This window comes from Anopheles funestus, chromosome 3RL (assembly GCF_943734845.2).
Source record: "Anopheles funestus chromosome 3RL, idAnoFuneDA-416_04, whole genome shotgun sequence".
Lineage (NCBI taxonomy): Eukaryota > Metazoa > Arthropoda > Insecta > Diptera > Culicidae > Anopheles > Anopheles funestus.
This window is the reverse complement of record NC_064599.1, coordinates 58,522,210-58,546,250: the sequence shown is the minus strand read 5'-3', so window position 1 is coordinate 58,546,250 and position 24,041 is coordinate 58,522,210. Positions and strand designations below refer to the sequence as shown.

The 24,041-nt window shown below is 41.5% G+C and overlaps 2 protein-coding genes across 16 annotated transcripts in view; one reads left to right on the top strand and one right to left on the bottom strand.

Annotated features, from left to right (window-relative positions):
* LOC125771098 (protein enabled) overlaps positions 1 to 18,497 on the bottom strand; it is a 36,245-nt gene extending 17,748 nt beyond the window's left edge. For 4 of the 15 annotated variants that reach the window (XM_049441325.1, XM_049441338.1, XM_049441339.1 and 1 more), the window contains exons 1-4: positions 18,267 to 18,372; positions 14,594 to 15,214; positions 12,853 to 13,174; positions 12,475 to 12,779 (exon numbers count right to left, since the gene is read on the bottom strand). In XM_049441325.1, the coding sequence (XP_049297282.1) occupies positions 12,475 to 12,779; positions 12,853 to 13,174; positions 14,594 to 14,598 (632 nt within the window). In that variant the 5' untranslated portion in view covers positions 14,599 to 15,214; positions 18,267 to 18,372. The other 11 variants (XM_049441337.1, XM_049441336.1, XM_049441326.1 and 8 more) reach the window with 11 other exon arrangements.
* An 883-nt stretch (positions 18,498 to 19,380) lies between these two features.
* On the top strand, positions 19,381 to 23,984 carry LOC125767543 (uncharacterized). The gene is made up of 2 exons (XM_049434224.1): positions 19,381 to 19,523; positions 20,993 to 23,984. Exons 1-2 carry the CDS (start codon positions 19,504 to 19,506, stop codon positions 22,182 to 22,184), a joined length of 1,212 nt encoding a protein of 403 aa, XP_049290181.1. The 5' UTR covers positions 19,381 to 19,503; the 3' UTR covers positions 22,185 to 23,984.
* The last annotated feature ends 57 nt before the right edge of the window (positions 23,985 to 24,041 follow it).

Below are 24,041 nucleotides of genomic sequence, written 5' to 3'. Positions count from 1 at the left end.
AGTTTGTCGCCACGCAATATGCAAGCGTTTTGCATACGGAGGATTTCTTTTGTATTTCTCATAAGCTTACTTACAAAATCACATTAAAAGCGGATTTAAGCACAACCATCTCCGGCTATACTTCGCAAAGAACTGCTTAAAAAGAATTATTTTAATCAATTCCGCTCTCTTCAACAAACTGTCTTGGTTACAGGGGTTTTGAAGGAATGTAACGACCAACACCACCAGAAGTGTTCACCGCGGGGATTATAAACTCGTGCCTTAAAAGCTGTCAAAAACTGACATGTTGAATTCAATTGCACCTAGTCAAAAATAGAGTGTGCAAGTAGTAAAAAAAACATTCTGCAAAACAATCAAGTACAGGGAAAAGTTGTTAAACAGGTCAACCGAACTAAATCCAGAAAACCCTGTAACGATTTTGAACAGAAATCTATGCAACACCGGCAAAAGCCCAACTAAGCCACGATGCTTTATTTTGGACGTAAACTAGTTCTCGCTGCATAATTTTTCGCAGAAGAGATTTTATGGAAACTAAACCTCCGGATTCAACAAATCTGATGTTTGCTTCAACTTTGCATTGCTCTTTTCACTGTTGGGTGTTAATATTGTAAGCTACAAAGTAAGTTATCCGTACACAGTGTAACCTGCCTTTGCCTGCAACCATTGCAGAGGGGGGTTTGCAATCGTTGAATAGGAAGAAGTGTACGTGGGCAAAATGTCCGGAAGATGCAGACAGCTAGCGATGCAGAGGATACGGCAATCAACGCCTTTCCTCCGCAACGAGAATAGTTGCAGAGGAAAGTGAAAGAACGAGAGAGCTACAAATGCAATAGCCCACTACCACACACTGTGTGATGTTCATTACCCTCTACTTAAGTGGTACACTTCCGGAGTCGTTCAAGAAGTTCGGTGTACAAGAGAACCACTCACAAACAACGAAACGAGAACCTGGCATGGTAAACATGGACCGAGTGGTATGAGTTTTGTTTTATACTTAGCATCAGTCGGTTACTAGTGTTTTGAACGTATTTAGAGCAAGAAGTGTCAAACTTAAGGAAAAATAATACATTTATGTAAAACCATCAACCTCCGACAATTACAGCAATAAAGTGATAAATCTTGAAACCTAACCAATTAATAGAACAAACAAGAAAAAAAACATAAAATTAATTAAACATTAAATATTTAAAACCAACTACTATATTTAAAATGCAAGACGGTAACAATAAAACAGTAAAGAAACACACAACTCTACCATAAGAATTATAAGATAAAAATTACTCCAACGGAAGATAAGTAGAGAGAGCGTTGAAATTCATTCAAAGTAGAAAAATAGTTAGAAAGAACTTTCCCCTGAATAATGAATGCACCACTGGGAAGCTTTTTTCCAACGGAAGTAACCAAAAAAAGCACACACAGAACAACGAGCGCCTTGGTTCCGGTATCTGTGTCATCGGATTGTTTTTGGGTTCCGTTTTGGTTGCTTTTTTTTTCCTTCCGTTTTTTTTTTCACTTTGCTGACCTCTTCATTTCAACGCTCGCTTAAACGTTTTTAATTGTGGCAACTTGAGTTTGTTTTTTGTGTGTTGAGGCTTGGACATACCGCACAAACTGCCACAATGTGTTGCAGAGTTGTTGAGAAACAGCTAGAGCCACGGTATTAAGCAAGCGGAGAGGATGAATGATGGTGCCGCGGCTTATGCGGTTGGACGAAAGATAAATCATTTCTTAGGACCGGAGCGTACTTAAAGCTTACGCTTGAAGATTGTCTACTGTACTCGACAACATCAACAACAGCAGCAAAAAAGAACTACAGAGAAAAGCGGTGAGTACTTCTCGTTTAAGTCACCACACGCGGTACAATTATATTTGGCCGAGCGAGGAAAACTTCACTTCAAAGACCATTCAGCAGCAGCAGGACGCCCTCGCACGAAAAACGAAAACTAGACCATAATTAAATCACAAAAGGTTTCCCTAATTATTCTAGGAAAAAACAGCATACTCCCCATCGTTACTATTTGACGCAACTCAAACAACAAACGACAACGGTCGTCTTATGGAGGTCGCCTCTGTTCGTCATGGGAACTATGTAGACCAGAGTTCTGAATGTACAGACTAGCACAAAAGAACATCAATCTTTTTCTCTTTCGCTCGCTCCAGTTTATGATGCATTAGTGCACGTTGGCTGGCAGAGAAAACTTCCCAGAGGTGACCAGCATAAAATCTACAGTGTCCATTCTCTGCTGTAATCCAATATCCGTTCGTTTAGCGATGGGAAGTCCTGCTATTGAAGACCGCATGACCTTCGGGATGCGTTGCATAATGTGAAGCATGTGGTCTAATAATGTTTGCCAGTTACTTCAGTAACTTCAAGGTTAAAAGCAAAATAAAGGAAAATCTGTCATATTGAAATATTTCAAATTATCAGTATTTATGTCTTGCAGATTGGAAAATATTCTTCAAGTCCAAATCTTCGATTACCTTAAGGTCTCATGACATGATCTGGAATACACACATGAGTGGAACGAAGGAACCTAGCTCAGGCATGCATCAATTACTGGTTATTATAAGACCTTTAAGTCTTCAGAGCTTAAGAACATTTCTTAAAACTAAACACGAGACTATCATACAAAGACTATCGACAGTCTTTCGAATAAGACTTCAGCGACTAGACATTAGAAGTTTCGAACAAGACTTCGGCGACCAGATATTAGAAGTTAAGAATACTGTCTCTATGTAGTGATCCAAAGTTGCATCTGGTTAAATGATGAATGATGAATGAAATGTGCTTAATATGCATGAAGATATGAAAATTGAAGTTACCTATACTCAACTCAAGCGAATTCCCAGGATATTACTTACATGTATGGCAAAACAAAACAATTAAATCATAACCAAACTCTTTCTCTCTATTTCTATATTTTTTGCCAGTTTCGCTATTCTAATCTTTCGACACATATCTTATCGCTATCGATTTTCCCATAGCAGTGGAAAGGTAGCTCCATAGCATGGGCTAGCAGGGTTTTCAAGACATCGCTCGCATAACATTGCAATCCAGAGCAAAACACCGCAATGTATGTATCGCAATCAGTCTAATCTTAATTGTGACTTCTTTTACCACATCACAACACCAACAATAGACGCACTTGTGTCTGCTGCATGATGAAACATAAAGATCGTGCTGCAAAACCGTGCCCCACACACCGTGGATTGCGACTGTAACCGCATCGTACAGTTGCTTTCCCGCCAAATTACTTCCCTGAGAGTGTGCATAAGTAAAATGTTTCAAATTTCACTCCAAAACCATATCCAACGCACGTTGGATGATGGATCCATCAATTATTGCTTCCCATTTTCCTTGGCGCCAAGTGAACAGAAGTGAGTGTAGGGCTGTGTCTGCCACTATTAAGATGCCATACATTACTTGCGTGCCTCTTACTGTCTTCGTGGTAGTTCGGCAACTTCCTGCAATAACACAACGGTGGCATGTTTTACCTCACTTCCCGCGCGTAACGCGAAAAGCATGTACGCATGCTTAGTCGATTAATCGTTAGTCAGACTGTTACGGGTGGGTATTATTTCAATGAATCACAAAAAAAGTACTAAACAAAACAAATTGTTATTACTTCTTTTAACGCATTTCTGTTCATCTTTTTCATCTTCCACCCTTAGTGTACTAACCACATTTTTCAGAAACTTCAATACCGTGTAAGTAAAAGTTACTTCATCACGCCTCAAATTACAAGCCATTATCCGATGCGTCAACTAACCGGGGTTCTTTCAGACATATCGGAAACAAAAATCTGTTCCTTTTTCAGTATCGCAAGCAGGCATGATAATAGCGATACGGCATGATGCGTGTGATAAGACAATGCCCACTACACATATACACACACAGACCTTTTTAGCACGATGTTGCACGATCACGGATAAAAAGCCTTGATAGGGAGTGTAACAAACGTCAACAACAAAATCCATCACCTAACAACGTCCAAAGTTTCCAATGTGGTGTAAATGCTCCCAGTCTAGCTACAGCAACATCCATTGGCGTGGCGCGCGCGTGAAGGGCTAATTTTTCAATCAACACACAAGAGACCATTACATACTCCGACCGTTCAAGGGAAAAAGGTTATCCATTGTAAATCGGGAAGAAGACGCAGGAGAAAAAAACACCCCAACAACCTCGGGTATTTGCTGTAATGATGTGACGACGACGGAACAGAGGCAAAAAAAACACGAGATAAATTATCTAGCGTGAAAGTAAAGCTAATTCGCGGAAGTAATTTTTTCTTTTTTGATGCCTTTTGCTTCTGAGCAACAATTTTGTTCCCGAGTTGATTCAATTGAGATGGCGTTGTATGCAAGCGGCAGTAACAGTTCCGCAAACACGACGGAACACTCATTCGCATCATGTGTGCCTAAAGACACAAAAAGAACGGTGTTCTTCATGCTTTGAGAATAATTCGGACACACTTATAAACTACGCATCTCCATTTTTTCATGTTGAGGAACACACGAAACCTGTACAAACAGGTCCCAATTTAAGCTCTCACACAACTACAAGTGGCACCACAAAACTTAACCACAAATCGTTCGATTGTGTCACAGAAAATGAAGGGAATGTAACTACTAGTGTTGGGTCAAGTAGCTCTTTTGCAAGAGCGGAGCGCATCGCTCTCGCTCTCTAAAGTGTGCGGTGCGCTTGAGGTAGCTCCACACGGAGCGCTGCACACAGGAGCGATTGTGCGATCCGCTCCCAGGAGCGAAGTTTCGCACCACAAGGAGCGCTGCACGCAGGAGCGATTCCTGCGATACAGCTACCTCTCTTTCCCGTGAGCTGTGCGGGAGCGCGCACAATAAGATGACCGGAGCGATTGAAATACCTCTTTCGCTCTTGACCCACTAGCTATAGCCTTTGGAACTTTTCAAATTTTTAGAATTTTTTTTATTTTTTTGTTATTTTTTATCCTTTTTTTTCTTTTAAAGCATTATTTGAGTGAAAAGAAACTTTTTGTAACAATTTCGCATTAAAATAAAAAAAAATTTAAATTTTGCTAAATTGCTCAAAAAAATGGCAAGGGGTAAGCCTTATGAAATTTTCGAGTTGAATTTTTTTTTTGGTATTTTTTATTCTTTTCTTCTTTTAAACCATTATTTGAGTGAAAGGAAACTTGTTGCAGCATTAAAATATATCAATTTTTTTTTAATTTTGAGATATTACTTTTAAAAAAAGTGTAAGGCTATATAGCCTTAGGAGATTGGCATATTTATAAAAAAACATCTGAGACATCTATACAGACATACAGACATCTGAGGGCATGGCCGTCCAAGAAGAAAATGTAGCCATTGGTGCCATCTATCGACCACAGGTTAAAGATTGACGATCCGTTCGATACCGACCGAGTTATAGACAAAACTTGGTGCAAAAATGAGGAAAATTTTACATTTTCTCAAACAGGGTAAGGAACTTGGTTCCTCGAATAACTTCTGACGCAGACATCTGAGGGCATGACCGTCCAAGAAGAAAATGTAGCCATTGATGCCAACTATCGACCACGGGTTAAAGATTGGCGATCCGTTTGATACAGACAAGACAAAACAAGACAAGATAGACAAAACTTGGTGCAAAATGAGCCTTACCAAATTTTCATTTTTTTGAATTTTTAGATTTTTTTATTATTTTTCACTCTTTTTTTATTTCAAGCATTATTTGAGTGAAAAGAAACACATTGCAACCAATTGGCATCAAAATAAATCATTTTAATTTTTTTTGCAAAAATTTCTCAAAAAAATGGCAAGGGGTACCCCTTATGAAATTTTCGAGTTGAAAATTTTTTTTTAAATTTTTTTCTGATTTTTTATTCTTTTTTTAATTTAAAGCACTATTTAAGTGAAAAGAAACTTATTGCAACAAATTCCCATTAAAATATATCACATTTATAAAAATTTGCTAAATTTCCCAAAAAAATGCCAAGTCAAGGCCTTATGAAATTTTCAAATGGGAGCGCATCGCACAATCACTCCTGTGCGTAGCGCTACGTACGGAGCTACCTCTTTTTCCCGTAGGCTGTGCGGGAGCGCGCACAGTAATATGAGCGGAGCGATTGAGGTACCTCTTTCGCTCTTGACCCAACACTAGTAACTACTGACCTCTTAAAGCGAATCATTCACTAGAACCGATGTAAAGTAACCGAGACCTTACCACGCCTTAATCGATCGATGAATATCGGTAGTTCGGTGACAAAATTGTGGCCTTAATTGGGGGTATAATTGAATGTGATTCAATTTTGGGCATATTTACCAACGGAAGGGACTTTTTTTATAGGGAGAATTACTTAAGCAATAAACGATGCAATCAATTTCTAATATAATATAGTGTCAAGTTCTTTAACTAGGGAGTTTATAGAGATGTTAAATTTAAAACAAAAGATAGCTTTAGCAATATTCGACATAAAACAATTTACTCACTAAACTTGTTCTAAAGGTGACCCTCAATTGGATCAATGTAAACACACCATTTTTTCCCCTATCCTTCATGAAATACAATACCTAACACCATTCAGACGAGCGAAAAAAAGAAACCATAAACCGGAAGAAAGTATTGAACAAACCACGCTGGACCGTGGCAGAAAACGAATATGCAAAACCACACTCACGAGTATTACTGTCAGTGAGGCCAATTAGCGGTTATGGACAAATCCCTTAGAGAGAAGCACACAAAAAAAAACTGTAACAAAACAAGCGAGAAACTGGTTCAACAACAGCCATTAACAGATGATGATAATATGAGGAGCAGCTTTCAGTACTACAGCAACAACAACAAAAAACACGTCGAGTATTGCATTCCATATACGGTTTGAAATACTGATGGAAGGGAAATATACAGACGCGAAGCACACGTGTCCCTACACAAACGGCATTCTTTGTATCAAGCGATTGATCATATATTTATCATAGCTAATTTGCAATAAAGCAGCTAATACAGAATGCAGATGATATGACGTATTTTAAAAATGCTCATTAATGTATAATTTAATAAATATTGAATCAAAATGCAATAGCAAAATGCTGCAAAGGAGCGTTTGCAACAATACAATAACATTAAACAACAAATATTACTAACAAAAATGTGAAACAAAAGCCAGCAACTCAATGAGAAATTATATTTCTTGTCGCCTGAAAGTATGCAATTGTTTTGTTCCACAACATATAAGCTTTTTTGCCCTATTATCAATATAATCTAAAAAGAAATGTTTGCATACTTCCAGGCGTTGCGAACACTTGCAGAAACACTACACAGTGTGTTGCCGTCACGGCTAGTGTTACAAGCATTCTGAGCTATAAACAGCTTAAGCATTCGAATACCTGTAAATTTATTACATTAATTCTAATGACGTTCGAAAAGTTACGTAAGTCTGCGTGTGCTTAACGCTTTGCCCATAAAAAATTCTCCTGCCAGGAGACCGTCGAACCGTGTTAATGCTCTTTAGCACGCTATTTATTGCACACCCGGGAATGGAAGATGGCATCCATTTTCCTAACCACCCCGCGCCATTACACCGGGCGCGTCCTTCGAGAATCGCCATTTGCATATTATACACCTATAGGCCCGCGAATTCAAGGCCACACGCACTCACATACGCATACGCCAAATTGACCAATGAATTCATTGAGAAATTATGAATCCTTCACCCCGATTACAGTTTGCGGCCCAGCGTTCTAGACGACCATAATGTCACTTTTTACCACCATTTTACGCATCCACATAATCAGGCCACTGTGCCACAGACGCACCGGACCGGTGAAAGACGCGTGCTGATTGTATGCTGATTAGATCGGTGTGGCCAACCATATCTTGTAGGCGCGTGTACGCATAAAAACACATCAGCGTGAAGGCGCGCAGGAAAGAGTGCGAACGATCGCGCGCACAGTTGTGGCGTAGTGTTAACCACTGATTGAGGAAGATCGAGAGTGTGAAATGGTAAATTGAATTTATGGTTCGCTCTCTTCGCTATTTCTGTTCGCCGCCAGCTGGAACGTTCGACAGTGGCGAAACCAGTTGGAAATAATTCACTTGCGCTTGTTTTGTTGTTTATCGTTAATATGTTGCGCATGTGCCATACACGCGTGGAATCTGGACGTATCTGTCCGTATTAACAGATACACCTAGAACATTGGTGCGTATTTAATTTATTCGTCTACATTGAGGAGAAACCATAAAGCACGAGACAAAGCAAAAATACTAATGCTAATTTCTTTATCAGCACCAAGAATTCACACCAAGCGCTTGTGTTCTCCAGCATATTAGGGAATTCATCTGGAAAAAAGACGAAGATACCCGGTATGTCCCTCTTTCAATATGATAAAGTCATCAAAAGCTCTTAGTCTTCAATGCAATTAAAACAATCTGCTGACAATGGTCATCTCTATTAGACATATATCTCACGAAAAACGAATAAAGCGCTTATAATTAACGATCGATTAAAGCTAATGAACCAGCTGTAAAAGAGTCATGAGCCCAACAAGCCAAAAGACGAAAAACACATGTCTACCAACAAAAAAAAAACCATCCATAATTGCATGGGAGGTAGCAGTTAGATAATCCCGATAAACGATAAAAGAAACGTAGTACAAAAACTCGAATAAATTCCACTCGATAACGCACAGCACACACCGTGGGCATATCTCCCCCACATACATGCACGCTTTTGCTCTAATTTCTTCAATCAATCTTCGATCTCTAGCGCGCGGTTAGTGTGTTCATCTTCCCCTTGAGAAATCAACCAAGAGCCAAGTACCAAGCTGCAGTCTGCAGCAGCATGGTGTCTTCTGTGCCTGAACGTTCTTATAGTAAGGAACAGACCGTATCAACGTTCCATTTATGGAACTCTAGCAGGCAAGCGGCAGTGAACAGAAAAGGGAGACAAGAAATTGCCTACACCATTTGAGCAGAGATGTCTTTTCCTTCTCGTGCGCTACTGTTAGCTACTGCGCAACCTACGTCTCAAGAGTGATAAGTGAAAGTTCAACGATCCTATACTACTACTCGAGCTGGGAGCCACGATTGGGAAGTTTTTTTTTTCTTCTTGCCAAACAACACACACACACAGCAAGAAAGTGTATGTTACGGCCAAGATGTGATAAGGGCTAGACGAATAGTCGCGGAACTCAAGAACTCAAGAACCAAAGATACTCCCCCCAAAAACAAATTTCCAAGAGGCATCATCTCTGTCAGACAAAGCCGTCTAAAGGGACCGTTGAATGGACAATCTGCAACCGTCACAACCAGAACGCAGAGTAAACGACTAGAGTACAGGATTGACAATAAACCAAACGCAAAAGAGCCCCGATAGAACTGCATCATTCTTGATGACGAGTCACAATAAAAAAACGTGATTTGATGGAAATAACAAGCCGCGAAAGTAAAGCTGGAAGCACTAGAGACCACTTTTCCAAATTTTCAATTTATTTCTCTTGTTTCGCTGACCACACACAATAGTTCCTGATTTTGGTGAGGCGAAAATGCATAGACATCCAGTAGGGGAGCAAATTTTGTTTTTAAATACAAGTTTTTATGAGATTCTTTCTTTAGAGAGAATAGTCCACATCCCTTCTGATCATTAGAACCTTGTAAAAAAATTCTCCATTATATGCACTTCATGAGCTCCACTTTACTGGGCGCTATGTGCATCAAATATTTCACATGGTAATTCCGACGGTGACTCACCGTGGCCAATGCTCGATCTTGTTTTTTTTTGTTCGCAACTGCACTAAAAAAATGCAAAACCATCCACCAATTGCCGTATCAAATCAAACTAATCTGTTCCCTGTCGTTGTCACCGCCAGACGTCACCTCCATTAAAGGTCGTCACCTTGGGCGCCTTCTGATACGGTGGGTACGGATCATTTCCAGAATGATCCGGATAGCATCATCATACAACGGCGAATACCACAAGTGTTGAAACCGTGCCAGACCTGAACTCAACGTATACATCTTTCGCATCAGTAATGGAAGAGAGCAAAACCGTACCAGACCGTACTCGAGCGTTATAGAGGACACAGCGGAGATTGTAAGTGGATTGAGGAAAAATGCTTTTCCCCTTCACCGTTCAATCATAATTGTGGAGCATGGGGCTGGGACCGGTAAACACTACCCATCCACATCGATGGACACCCATCGTTGGGAAAGATGAGTAAACCCGCGCGGCAATCACTCATACCCTTTTCTTTGTCCAGCGGTCGAGTAGGTTGTTGTCGAAAGGTTTGCCGTTCATGCCACTTTTCTTCCTGCCGCCCAAATGGGAAGCAAATAACACTAATAAAACGATTACACCGTACGTTCTTTTGCCGCGTCTTTTGCCGAACCCTGAGCAGTAGGCGGCAAACGATACCCCCCCTTTTTCTTGTGCCTGGTGTTGTGTTCCGGTTCCGGTTGAGATGATGCTCACACAATCTTTTATGGAGGCATCCGATTGATGGCATGCAGTAAGCTGCAATATTATAGGCCTTCACATTGATGCTTTCCTAGCCCGAAAACGTACTTGGCACCAAATCGGAAAGTGTAATCATTCTCCGAACACTTTCACATAAGATGTGCTTGCATGTTACTGTTTGCGATTAAGTTATTCTCAACTGGTGCTATAAAACAATGTGCACCTTGCTTTGTAATAAAACACACCAAAATACCAAAACAAGATGGTGTTAAAAATCATTAATTCATCATATTAAATCTTTCGCTCGAACACTTCTTTCCTGAAGAACACTTCCATCAACGTTATATCTCTCACATACCGCGAGGGCAGCAAAAAAAAATGCATCTGCACCAATGGAATGCACCGTATCCGGTCGAGAGATAGCAATTAAACATGTGTGTGGAGTGTGCACGATGCACACATTGCTCGCGTCCCAAAGTAAGTGGAACCACCAGCAACAACAAAACAACCCCCGGCCGGATTATTTATTTCGCTTGCGGGTGTGGATAGCGTACCTTGCAACAGCTCATAAACGCTCCAATGGATAATAGGACTGCCCGTTGTTGAACACCGATCTCGGCTATACAGCTAGTGGCTGTGGTCAGATATGATATGCACATTTCTCAATTCAGTATATGCGCCAGCAGTATGTGAGAAGTTTGAACTATATTTTATGGAGATACACCGACACAAGTATGGTTATGGTACCATCGGCATGGCATACGCTACCATCCTTCCGGTCGCACCTAAACCATGCAAACGGTCGTGCTTGGGATCCGTGCTGGATGCCACGCCCGCGAGTAAACTATGGTTAGCCCGTTCCTGACGCAATTCCTGTACGTAAACCGAAGAAACCGATGGGAAAATGGAATGTGTTTCTTGGTGCACATGGGACCTGGTAACTAATTAAGGAAGATGTCAACACTATGGGGCACGTTTCTTGCACACGCTTGCAAAAGCGCGAACAAAAAACTGTCCAAAAAGACCATTGACATACACACAAAGTTGGGCAAATGTAGTGGAGTACCTTCAACTAGAATTTCTCCATGGGATTGGACTTTTCGAAGCTTATCTGTTACTAACTTTCCATAAAAGTTGATAAGCAGAGTTAGCCGATATTCCAGATTAAATTTTATTCCTAATAAACTAATTTCTAAACCAAGATTACTCAGTTTTCTTCATCAGAAAAGGTGTCGTCGACAGTGTTTTCTACGATTTTTATGTCTTAACAATGGCTTTTAAGAGGTCCTCTCTCTCTCTCTCTCTCTCTCTTTCTCTCTCTCTCTCTCTCTCTTTCTCTCTCTCTCTCTCTCTTCTTGGCTTTCACGACCATACAGGTCACACGCTGGCCATTTCTGGCTGACTAGACTTATTTTACCACGTAGCCGAATAGTCAGTCCTTGCTACGGGGGGATGGTCCGGATGGGATTTGAACCCGGTCCTGCCGTGTGGACCGGCGCCGTATATCATATGGACCACCAGGTTATAGAAGACGCAGGCCGCCCCGGTGGTTATAGAGGACGTTCTATAACGCTTATTTTTACACAGGAGTTTTCCCAATCAAATAATTTGTCTTATTAATTCCTCATATATTCTATGCCTATGTCCCTTGCTTGTCCATTTGAACGTGTGTATAAACCGAGACTCTGTCATAAATTAGGCACGAAAACCCAAAAACAATCCAATTTGTAGAGCTAAAAAATCGGAGCAAAAATTTGCAGATCGATCGACGAATATCTGTCGAATCTCCCAGGACTGAGCTTTTTTTTCTCAAATCTTAAGCCTTCCAATTCCGCCAGCAACTGTGCTGGCATTACTTCATGGTTTTTCTTTCAATGCGATAAAATTTCGCAACAGCAAACCGCTAAAGTGGATGGTCCACTCATTGATGTTGAAATTCAGTAGCATCAATCTCCACCGCCTGAGAGTGGGGCCAGAGCAGAATGCATCCGATGCACAACAATTTGAAGTTGAAGAGGCCACTACCGAAGGCCATCCTTACCTGTTTGTACGATGATGCGTCTGTTGCTGCTGCTGCTGCTGCTGTGTGGCTTGCGATGGCAGCGTTTGAGATGTGGGTGTCTGGGGGGACAGTATGCCACCGCCCGGGCCCGGTATCGTGTTGGGCGGTTGCTGTGGCGGTCCCACACCCGGCGGTTGACTAGTCATCTGCTGCTGTTGCTGCATGATGGCCGCATCTTCACGGGTCATTGTACGATAGCCCATGTCCTCCTCGTACGCCGTCTGGCCCGGGTTCGGATTGGTCGTTTGCAGCGTCGCTGAGGGTATAACCCGTCCACTCAAAACCTGGAACAGATTGAAGCCAAAATTACGAAACATTCGGAACATAGTTTTTTTTTCTACGTTTGGACAAACTTACATCGAGGGCGTGCATCATGGCACGGGCAAATGCTTCCGCATCCATCGGGCTGGAAAAGTTCAAACCGTACACAAACTTCGAATCACGCCACTGATGAAACGTGGCGGTGGCCTGGTTATACTTCAGGCCCTTGATGATCGAGCAGTTAATGACGACCTCATGATCCTGCAGTTTCCGGCCAACCACGCGGAACGTGTTGTTTTGCTGATGGTGGAATATTTGCACCTTGCTCAATCCGGACGAGCTGCCGGACGGTATCCACTTCCGCTGCACATCGTCGTACACCATGACCGAGGCCCGAGCACCAATAATACTTTGTTCGCTATTGGTAGAGTAAGAAAAAAGAAAGAGACAACAATCAATAACAATAATGTACAATAATATTTAACTCCACGATAGCAAAGAGAAACGGTGCCCTTCTAGCTTGAATATCCTCCAAGGATTTAACGTCTAGAAATTAAAGTCTAACCAAAAAAATTGGTTTCGTTTTCATTTTTCCTAAAACACACTTATGCCTCGCATCACCAAGCGGTCGGTTTTGCTTTAATTTTTAGAACCAATTCAATTTTGACCGAACCCCACAAAATCAAACATTCGAACGACCCCCGGCTGTGTCAACCTTATGCACTTTGCTAAAGGTTACACACCTTCTACAAACGATCGATTTTCTCCCTCTGTCTCTCGTTTAGCGGTAATTGCATTTTATTGTCAAGGCCAACGGTAAGGATGGTTGGAGCGCGAAACAGAACATTTTCCATCTGAAGGGTGAAAATTGATATTTGTGTGTGCGTTTTTGCGCTACATAAGCCCCGTTAAAACATTTTCGTTTTAGGGTGTGCAATTTTGTTTTCTATTTGTTATTCTGCAAAAGGGTGACCAAAAGAACCGGCTTTATCAGCAAACAGTCAGAGTGGGTTTCTGTTGCTGAATTGGTGAAAAAAAAATACAATTTGTAATTAGTGACACAACGGGAAATTTTGGGTATGATTCATACAAATACGATAAGGAAAAAAAGAAACTGAAAATATTCTACTTTATTAATCAACGCTGATTGAATCCTATTCATATTAAAACAATTCTAATTAATTTAAAAAAAAAAACAATAGAAAATGTACGAAAATAGCGCTATCACTAGCTTGTGTCAATAAAACCTGCATCCAAGTAGGTCAAAATAATCATAAATTTAACACCCCGTCTTTTATCGCACTCAAACAAAGCAACGTCTCAATGGATTTCTAGCTACATCGGGTACTCCCGCGGCTTAATTGCATCTTTGCCCCAGAACTATTCGCGTACCGGTTAAGAATTATTTCAAAAAATGTATAATGCAACAAGGCCGTAAATTATGAATGAACCACCGCAAATCATTCCAGCGTTGTTACCAAGAAGATAAGCAGAAATCTCGTTCTCCTACCTTTCGTTGCATTTGTAAGGCATGGGTAAAGGGATGCGGTTAGGAAAATCATAAAAAAAGGTATAAGCAGGCTCTGATGCAGCAAAACGTTTCGTTCGTAACCAAAGCCAACCAAAGCCACTAATTGGGATGCCCCATATATTTTTTTCCTACCCTTCCATTCAATTTCCCGCACAATAATCGAGTGTCGAGAGAAGGAAAAACCCTAGAATGAGTGTCCCGGAAAATGAAACTGCAGCAAACAGAAGTATAGCGATTGGCGGACTAAATGGGGAAAATTATTAAAAAAAAATTACTTCAACAGTATTTCTCCTTTACAAAACTTACCTCATCTTGAAAATATCCGTTTTGTGCTAGTTTTTTTTTCTACACAAAAATTCACTTCTTTCAAACGCTTCGGTTGGTAAAACGGAAGAACGACGAATTCATACAACAGCTGACGGCGGTGAAGAGTTTCTCTTTCTCGTGGGCGCGCGCTGCACTGTGTGTTTGCCTTCCTGCTTGAAGATATTTTCCTTCAGTTTGAACGTGTGGTGGTGCAAACTTTCTGTGTGTGGGTGTGATGCATCCGGCCCAAAAGTATTGCCGGCGCAATTGTGTGCTTCTGCTGCGCTGTTCCTTTAACCACCCGGTTTGCTGCTTCGTGTGTTGGTGCGGTGTACGAAACGATCCTTCACCACACAAGAGCAACCACAGCCCTTTTTTATGGACACAGATTTTCACGAGAAAATACCACCAATATTCGCTTCCTGTTTTGTTTTTTTTTTTGGAAGATGTTGTGGAGGAAAGTTCCTCCACCCTTTTTTTGGTTCACCCTGCGTTAGGATAATTCACTTCCTTCCCTTTTGCACGATGTGTCTGACTTTTCACTCATACACACATAAACTGCACCCACTTTTTTGTCACTTTTTGTATCCTTACACTGCACACTACACTGTTATTCTATTCCTATTGAAGACAGATTTAAAAAAAACTGCATTGCAATAAATACACAAACCCGAAACGATGTAACATGTTGATAAGTTTACACCAGAGCGATGATTAGAAACAATAAAAAAGATCAGCATAAAAGAAAACTAAAAAAAAACTTAATTTACAACATGAAAACCCCAGGATATTCCGTTTTATCGTACGCCACGAATACGCACACAAACATACTGATCTTCACAATTTAACACACAATCTCACTTGCACACCCTTCGTTTTTAACACAGCACCCACAAACACACACACACACATACACACATCTGCTCGTACACGTTCGTTTACACGTATCCTTTTAACAGTGCACGTGATTTGCCCTTATCCTGCAAAGGGCGAGCACGCACACAATCAATACGTTTCACTTGGAAATAATCTAGCACACACTGTAGCCACCAACACTACTTAGGCAGAGGACATCCAGTGCCAGGGATACAGCACCAAGAGGTAGCCAGCCACCACCAACAGCAGTACGCCCTCTTTTCTTGCATGAACCGGAAACAAAAAAAAGGACCCAACTTGGCTTTGTGTTACGGGAATGTTAAATACCACGAAGGTGCGAGAGTAACTGAACAATTTTTTTTTATTAGTAATACTTTATCACGGTCATTTTGTGTTATCCACTGTCACACTTTCGTTGAAATATTTACAACTTTTCAACAGTGGCATTTAGTCCTTGTTTTCACTCCGGATAAACATTCTTCTCACACGGGTTCTCACACATCGCACACCTTTTCATGTCGCGCGGCTTTGCTCACACTCCCGCGTTCTCACATACTCACTTTACCGTCGAAATGCGTAATTCTTGATTTATTTTTTTTCTACATATTTATTTCTACTTATTTAATACTATTGCTGAACGTTTTATCTGTCACACTCATGTCACGAGATTTATTATTCGCTTAAGCTTTGCAAAACATGCGCTTACTTCAGGCTCACTCACTCTACCTTTCTAAGCATAGCTTCTCACCATACCGCACCCATATTAACGCTTTGTTTTGTCGCATAAAACTATATCATTGTTTTTAATTTGCTATATACTTTTATGTGTAGTTTTACATGCTATAACTATAACGCAAAAAGCTATTTGGGGAATAGAATTTTATGACCCTTCATCACCCCCCCACAGGAAGCAAATTGCTCCCTTACCGTGGAAATAGACGTAGAGCGACATTTCTCGCGCGACATTTCTCGTCAATATTCGATGAAATGCGATGAAAAGTCCATATATAAAAAACAGCATCGAAACGTCATTTCCATAGAAACACATAGAAATATTCCAACGAAGTAGGCACAGAAATGTCTCGCCGAGCGATTTGCTTTGTTTGCAGAATTGAGCTACTTTTGAGAAATGTCGCGCGAGAAATGTCTCTCTACGTCTATTTCCACGGTTATACAGGAGACCCTTTTCCAGACTGCTGATGACTGGCACTCCCGCATAGATGCACACGAACAGGAAAACTAACCAAAAAAAAACACACAGCCACACACCTAATCTACACCTACAAACATAAGCATAAATGTGCTGCAACACAGCAAGGAGGAAATTATTGTTTTTCTGTTATAAAATCGTTAATTCGTTGTGCACGAAAAAGGACTAGTAAAGTCTATTGGTTTTAGACATAAAAATAGTAATTCGAAACATTAAAATTGCTTGTACTAGGGTATTTTTTCTACTGTTGTTATGTACATCTGCGAGCCCGGTGAATGCGACGAGCTAATGTGGAACAATACCGTGCCAGTGGCGACGGCGCAGGAGGCCATGCTACCTTTTTTTCCAGGCAATGGTTACTGTTTTTATGCTTTTTTTCCTCTCTCTCTCTCTAGGATTGGTAACGTGCGGGGGGTCACCAACGAAATTTGTGTTATCTGGATAACAGCTTTGGCTTTTCCTGTTCTAGTTAACATAAATACCAAAATGGTGTCAAACATTTTGTTTGGAAATCGAAAGCATTTAATAGCAGAAACAATTTTCATATGCTGCTCCTTTTCGCTAATTCGGTATTGTTCTCATTTACGATTGCGTTACATTATAATCATTCGCCCGTAACTCTATTCTGCTCAAAAGGAGTTTAACCTTAGGGCTTGCCGTGGAACCGGTCTTCCTCTAGCGATGATTTTCACGGGAAATTCCCTTTGTTTTGTGCAGCCAGTCTGAGAAGACAGTCAGAACTGCTCTGTGAAGGTGTGTGCGTGTGTATCTTTGGCTGGTTTGTTCTCTTGCTGCTACAGCTTGGAAGAGGCTGGGGTCTGGGCCTGCTGTACCTTTTATTGCCCTTTTTTTGTACACACACACTGTACGCTGGAGACAGATGTGCATGAATGATGTTTTGCCTGTTGCGATTTTAATTGCATCGAAGATTTCGTTTATGCACACACACACACACTGACACGCGCAACATTAACGCACTATTGGACCGGTACACTGTAGTAACGCTTTTTTTTCTGCTGGAACAGTTTCAAGGAAAACTTCTTTCTTCCAGCCAACCGTCTGCGCACGCCACACACAACTCAAACACACCCCACGGCCCGATCGAAGCAGGCGACACTCTGCTGGATAACTTTTCGACACAATTATTTGCCGCCTGCTTGCAACGAATCACTTCCACCAAAAAATCGCAAGGCAGACAGTTCGCATATATTGGAAACGATAGCCGTTCTCTTACTTCACAAACATTTCACACATTTTCTCAGCAAAGAGTTTGATTTCTGTCCCACCGATTCGACCATTCTGCTTCTCCGAACTTTGCAGATTTTTTCAAAACTTCACCAACAATGGGCGACAAGGTGCACATACACGCACACACAGAAAACAAATGCTAGATTTACCCGGTTTAAACCTTTTGTCGCCATAAAAAAAACTGAGTGAGTGTGTATACGTGTGTCTGTCTTTGGTGTGCAGAATGTTGAACAATTGGTTCGATCAAAGTTTACAACGAAAAGCAAATTCCAAATTCCAATGTACACATTTTCTTTACACCAGAAGCACTTGAGCACAGCACCAGTTCCAAAAACCTACCGCTAACGACTTTACGCACGAAAAACATGGGAGCAGCGATTCCGTCGTGTTCCCTAGCGCATCATGGCGTTTATGATCTGAACATGGAGATGTGTGTGTTGCACCCGTATCTTGACTGTTTATTTTTCTGAACTGTCAATGCGTTTATATTGCGCACTTGATAACTGTGTTGTTGGAACTCAAGCACTGTTTACATGGTACAAGTTGTGTGAAAACTGTTCATGTTTCTGTTAATGAACTCTTGAAGTGCTTTAGGCTTCATTATACTGGACATTTGTTTTTTTTGGTAATATTTTCAAATATTTTGTATGATATTATGTTACACAAACCTTTTTCACGAATCAAAATGCAGAGTTACGGCGCTATAATTGACATGTTCATCGAGATGTTGTTTTGTTCATTCATATAATTCCCAAACGAACAACTTCGGAATATTTCAAAATTTGTTCCAAAATATACCGATTTTATTCACTTGAGCATTGAACCAGATTCATCTGGTCTATAAACAATGGGGAGAAAATAAGAAGACTCCCCATTCATTCATTGACAGCAAATGAACGCTTGAAGTGCGTAAGGCCCTTATACACGATATTTGCTTGTCGTTTTTGTAAAAAAAACAGATATTTGGAAGTCCCAATGCAGAATAGCCGACCGATTATCCTAGGCGAGGCTATTGAAAAATTACTTTTACATTCTAGGGCGGTTAATTCCTCTTATCGCTTGTTCGATTTGGCTTTTAATACATATGGGTTAGCTGCTCAGTTTCTTCTTCTTTTTTGGCGCTACAATCTCAAGAGGTCTTGGGCTGCCATTAGTGGCTTTCCTTGACTTCAGTTACTACCCGCAGTATTCTCAGTCCTGCGGATGGGATTTGATCGCCGGTCCTTGAATCGAAATTTGTCGACTGAATATGTACTATACGATCAGACGTATTTCATTGTTTGTTACTAATTTTCCTCACGAGATTTTCCAACTCCAGCAAACCGTTTTCCAACGATTCAAATGACGTTCTACAATTGTCACATGCGCAGCTAGTGTGGTGCCGGTACCTTGGTTTGCGTGCAACTGCGTTCGTTGCATTGGTGTGTTAGTTTCGTTAACCAAAACGGGGAGGGTTATATCGGCAGTTACAGTGGAACATCTCTCCAATCTACAGTGAACCGTCCAACAGAACGTAAGTGCACCGCTCGCCCGATCGCACGTACCGCAGAAGCATCTGGTTAGAATAAACTGAAAAATGATACCACAAACAACTTGGTAAGTGTGTTTAGTGATCCATCCATCAGTTATAGTCGATATTTGCACAAGTGTTTCTAGTATGCGAGCGTGATGAAATAGAAAGAAAGAATAATAAAATCGGTAGTTATCTAGTGTAGCACACCCTATTGCCCATCAGTAGACATTGTGGTGGCTAGAGAAGACTACGTATCTACGCCAACGAACAGTGGAAGAAGCTATCCATTCGAAGTTCAGTGCTAATTTGCAAAGTATATACTTGCACTTCGACGGACACAGACACACACCTATCATTAACATAGTCCCGTCTGCCGGCTATTGCCGTGGAAAGGCAAACGAATTTTCACGCCTGCGTACTGCTCGCGGTTAAGGTATTTTTCCTTCCCCAACGGCTGCTCGGACGCTGTCACGTTTTCACGGTGTGTTTTGGTTTTCAAAAGCCGCGCCGACGTCTAGGATTTTCCGATCGCCGTGTTGCTTGCCGTGTGTCAACGTGTCCGAAACCTACGACCCCGTCCGTGTCTGGAGATTTCTTTATGTTTCGCGTTTTTGTTTCTCACTTCCTGGATTGAAAAGCAAAAAAAAATGCAACACTGTAGGTAATAAGTTTTCCGGAGGAGCAAGAGAAAAAAAGCAGGAAAATGTATGAAGATTTTAGGTGCAATGTTACTTACCGATTCCTTTTTTTTGTATACTTAGTTGGTGCACTTTTTCAAGAGTAATAGCCTACTCTTTTCGCATTAAATCTATTTAATTATCTAAACTATCTTTTTCACTCTACTATGCCACACAAAGCGATGAAAGCTTTCTTCCTTAATCAATAACGATTACGCGTTGCGTTTCTCTTTGATTATACTGACTCTTTTCTTTATCAAGTTGTGAAAAGAGGAATAAAAGTTGTCCAATCATTTGAAGTCTTATTTTGTAATGATTTCTATTCGATGCGCTTGACGCGCAGCAAATGCTAATAGTATGCTGTTTACTTCATAGAATATTCAAGTCCAATATTTACACATTCAGTTTGGATGCTTTTATCGCTTTTGTAACACGATATTTCGATCCATGTTTTGTTAAAAAGAAGTTTCTTCTAGAAAATATTACGTCGGTCTATGCGGGCAAACGATTAGTACAACTGATTCTCAATCTCGGAACGTTTGTGGCATTTTTTTCCCCATATACTGTGGCTTTTGGACATTCCGCATCGTCACGGGAACTATGCTTCTGGAGTACGTGGTGCACCCAATGTACACTTGACCGGGTCAAACGAGAATCATTTAGAATTTGAGCTATAGCTGGCGATTGATGTGGCGTCGGTAAAACGTTGTCCGTGTGTATGTTTATTTTACCGACAATTTTCAAACCGAAACCGAACACATGTGCCGTGTTGGAACATTTTCCAGGTTTTGTGACTGGCTGGCAGCATAAGGAAATATGTATTTTCATTGCTTTTAGTTCTCATCATGTTTTCTCATCCCTTTTATCCTTTTCAGCCAACTGGTTGTGTTCCTGTTATGTACCGTACTGCTATCACTTTCATCCATCGATGCCGGTCAAACGTTTGAATGCGTACTCCAAATCCGTGACGATGAGAATGTATGCGCATTCCGCAATGTGATGTACACCGCCAATATGACGGGCGTTACATTTAAGGCACCGATCGGCAAGATACAGCATGTGGCCTTCGAGGATAGTACGCTCGAGCATCTGCCAAAGGAACTGCTTACCGCTTTTCCCGATCTCCGGTCGCTCAGTGTACCGAACACAAACCTCAGCACGGTAATCATTCCCGCGAAGCTGGAGCGTCTGTACGCGTCGGACAATCAAATCACGCGCATTATCGTGCATCAGACGCGCGACACTACGACCATGCTGGAGCTAATGCTCGATTCGAACCACCTGCACGATGTGACCAATCTGACGCGGTTGGCAAAGCTGGAGATACTTAATCTGAGCGGCAATAAGGAGCTCTCGAACGATGGTACGATCGAGCTGGGACGGTTCAAGGGTATGAACGGATTGCGCCACCTGCTACTCTCCGACGTGGGTGCTTACTATCTCGAGAATGAACAGGATGTGTCACTGCCGGAGTTGGAACTGCTCGATCTGTCCAACAACAATCTGCTGACGTCGAGCTTGAGTGTAAAAGTGTTCGCACCGCTCAAGTCGCTACAGATCCTGCGACTCGGCCACAACCAGCTGAAGGATCTGGATGCGATGCAGCTGACGGAGGGAAGCCCACAGCTGAAGCAGATCTACCTCGAGGGAAGTCATTTCCCGTGTGATCAGCAAAAGTTGATCTTAAACCATCTGAACAAGGCCGGTGTTGAGACGCCCGTCACCAACAGGCAGTCGCGATGTTTATTGGGTTTTGAGAAGCACGACGACATGTGCTGCGTTCCTAAGATGCCGGTTACGGGTGCGAGCGGAACGGCAGTTCCACCACCACCACCGCCACCATCAAGCGTGGAAGAGGATAACCGAATGACGGACAGAACGTCCACCAGCGGCATGGATACGGTGATGGTGCACAGTAAGGACCGGACGACAAGTACTGTGACTCCACCTGCAGCCGTACCCAAGTCGAACGATGGCAAGAACGGGGCTACGCTGGTCACGTTGGGCAACAGTAGCTGGTTCGGCGTTCTGCTGGTAGTGTCCGTTGCGAAACTAATGCTATTCTAATCTACTAGCTGTGGTAGATTGTTTACCTCAGCATGACTCATTTCGAGCCAACGCTGTAAGCTTCAATCGCGCGTCATTGGATTTGGACGTTGTGTTTTTTTTCCCTTGCGTAACACTAATAAAGGTGTTCAAACAGGGGAATGACCTGTTTTGTGTGGCTATTTATACCATCAAAAAGGTGGCATGTGAATTAGGAAATTCGATTTCCAATAAAGGACGCTTGTTTGGGTGGCATAAAGAGTTGACATTTTCGAACGATCGATACCGTCTACGGTGCTTCTATTTCCTTTGGACGCGTCCATTTACAGCACTCCAGTTCACGTGCATTAGCGTGTAATAGACCACCAACCAATAGTGATGAGCTTAAAGAAACAAAAACTCAGAAAAAAAACATTACACTCTTTTACCCTACCCAATCATTAGCTTCTCGTAGACGATCGACACCAGTTTTACTAAACTAAACACTAACTAAACAACGCATTAGTGCGCACCATTCGCAAAATATTGCAAACCCTTATCATGGCATGTTAGAGTAAACACTTTACACACCATTCATTAGTATTCGGTAGGAAATTGGGTCAACATGGCAATTGCTACATTTTACATGAGAAATTTGAAACCGTAGGGCAATCTGATTGCAACATGATTGGGGTCATTATGCAGCAGTATTACGTTAGCTGAAAGAATTGTGCGTCTGTCTGTGTGTGTGTGTCCCTTGTAAAATTTAAACTATGAAGATATCGTTTGGCATTGTGCGAGTAATAAGCTTATGAATATCATTCACCAAAAAAATAAACTCTGCTGTAGCGATCATCACAATGCGATGCTTCGTTCCATCATTCCGTCAGTGAACTATTCCATCAGACGTAACTACCCGCCATATTGCGATAATACCTCCTATTTGGTACGGTTGAAATAAAAAAAAACTCCAGCCAATAATGCCGACAGTGTATGAATATGATAGAAATTAGGATACCTAGCAGTAAGTTGAAGGCTACCCACGCAGAATGCTACCAATTAACGAAGTATTAAGTATCGTCTCATTAACATCTAGTCGTAGAAATAATCACATTTGCATTGCTAATCGGTATGGTCAGGTGAAAAAACAGGACGTGCAGTAGAACTGCAAATTTCATACAACGATTTTTGAAAACCATGTTTTGTACACAAACATTTTTGGGGACGAATAGTTTCGCAAAAAAAATAACGCGATACGAACGTCCCCCGACGACGGTATACAACCGGAACCGGTGGTAATAGTGAGGCCAAGTGCTCTTAGATGATAACGACGGGAAGAAGGAGAAGGGCGGGAAACATGTTGGGGGCGTAAGGATAAACAGCACTGTCGTGTGTATGTAACACCGGAACCAATAAGAAATCATCCTTTCACAAGCACACATGCAAGCATTGCGAATGCTGCACGATGGCCAACATCTAATCCTGTAGCTAGAAGCACGCATTCAACCGCTTTTTTGATCCACGATCTCGTTGTACTATTCGCTCCTGGCTGGCAGCATAAAAGGGTCGTCTTTAAACGCAACGCTTCGTAGGTTAGGGCTGCAGTCGCTTATCGCATGGGAAGCTTATCGGTGGGGGGGGACCTTTCTCTTCCAGCGGCGATATTGTGATTATTCGTATTGGTGCTAGGTGGGCCGAATCCGTACCGTAAAACTGGCGTAACATTTCTAGTGCCACTCTATTTCATGGCATATTTCACATATTCACTGTACTTTCATGCTTTATCGTGGTAGAAGTAAAATCGTTTTAAAATCTAATCTGCTACTACTAGTCTAACGTTCATGTGAGTGTTTTCACTTGTTTTGTTTTAGGAGAAAGAAATCTAATTAAATATGTAAA

Coding starts and splice junctions, on each gene's coding strand:
- LOC125767543 (XM_049434224.1), top strand. CDS start 19,504: ATGATACCACAAACAACTTG. Junction 19,524..20,992: donor ATGATACCACAAACAACTTG/GTAAGTGTGTTT, acceptor TATCCTTTTCAG/CCAACTGGTTGTGTTCCTGT.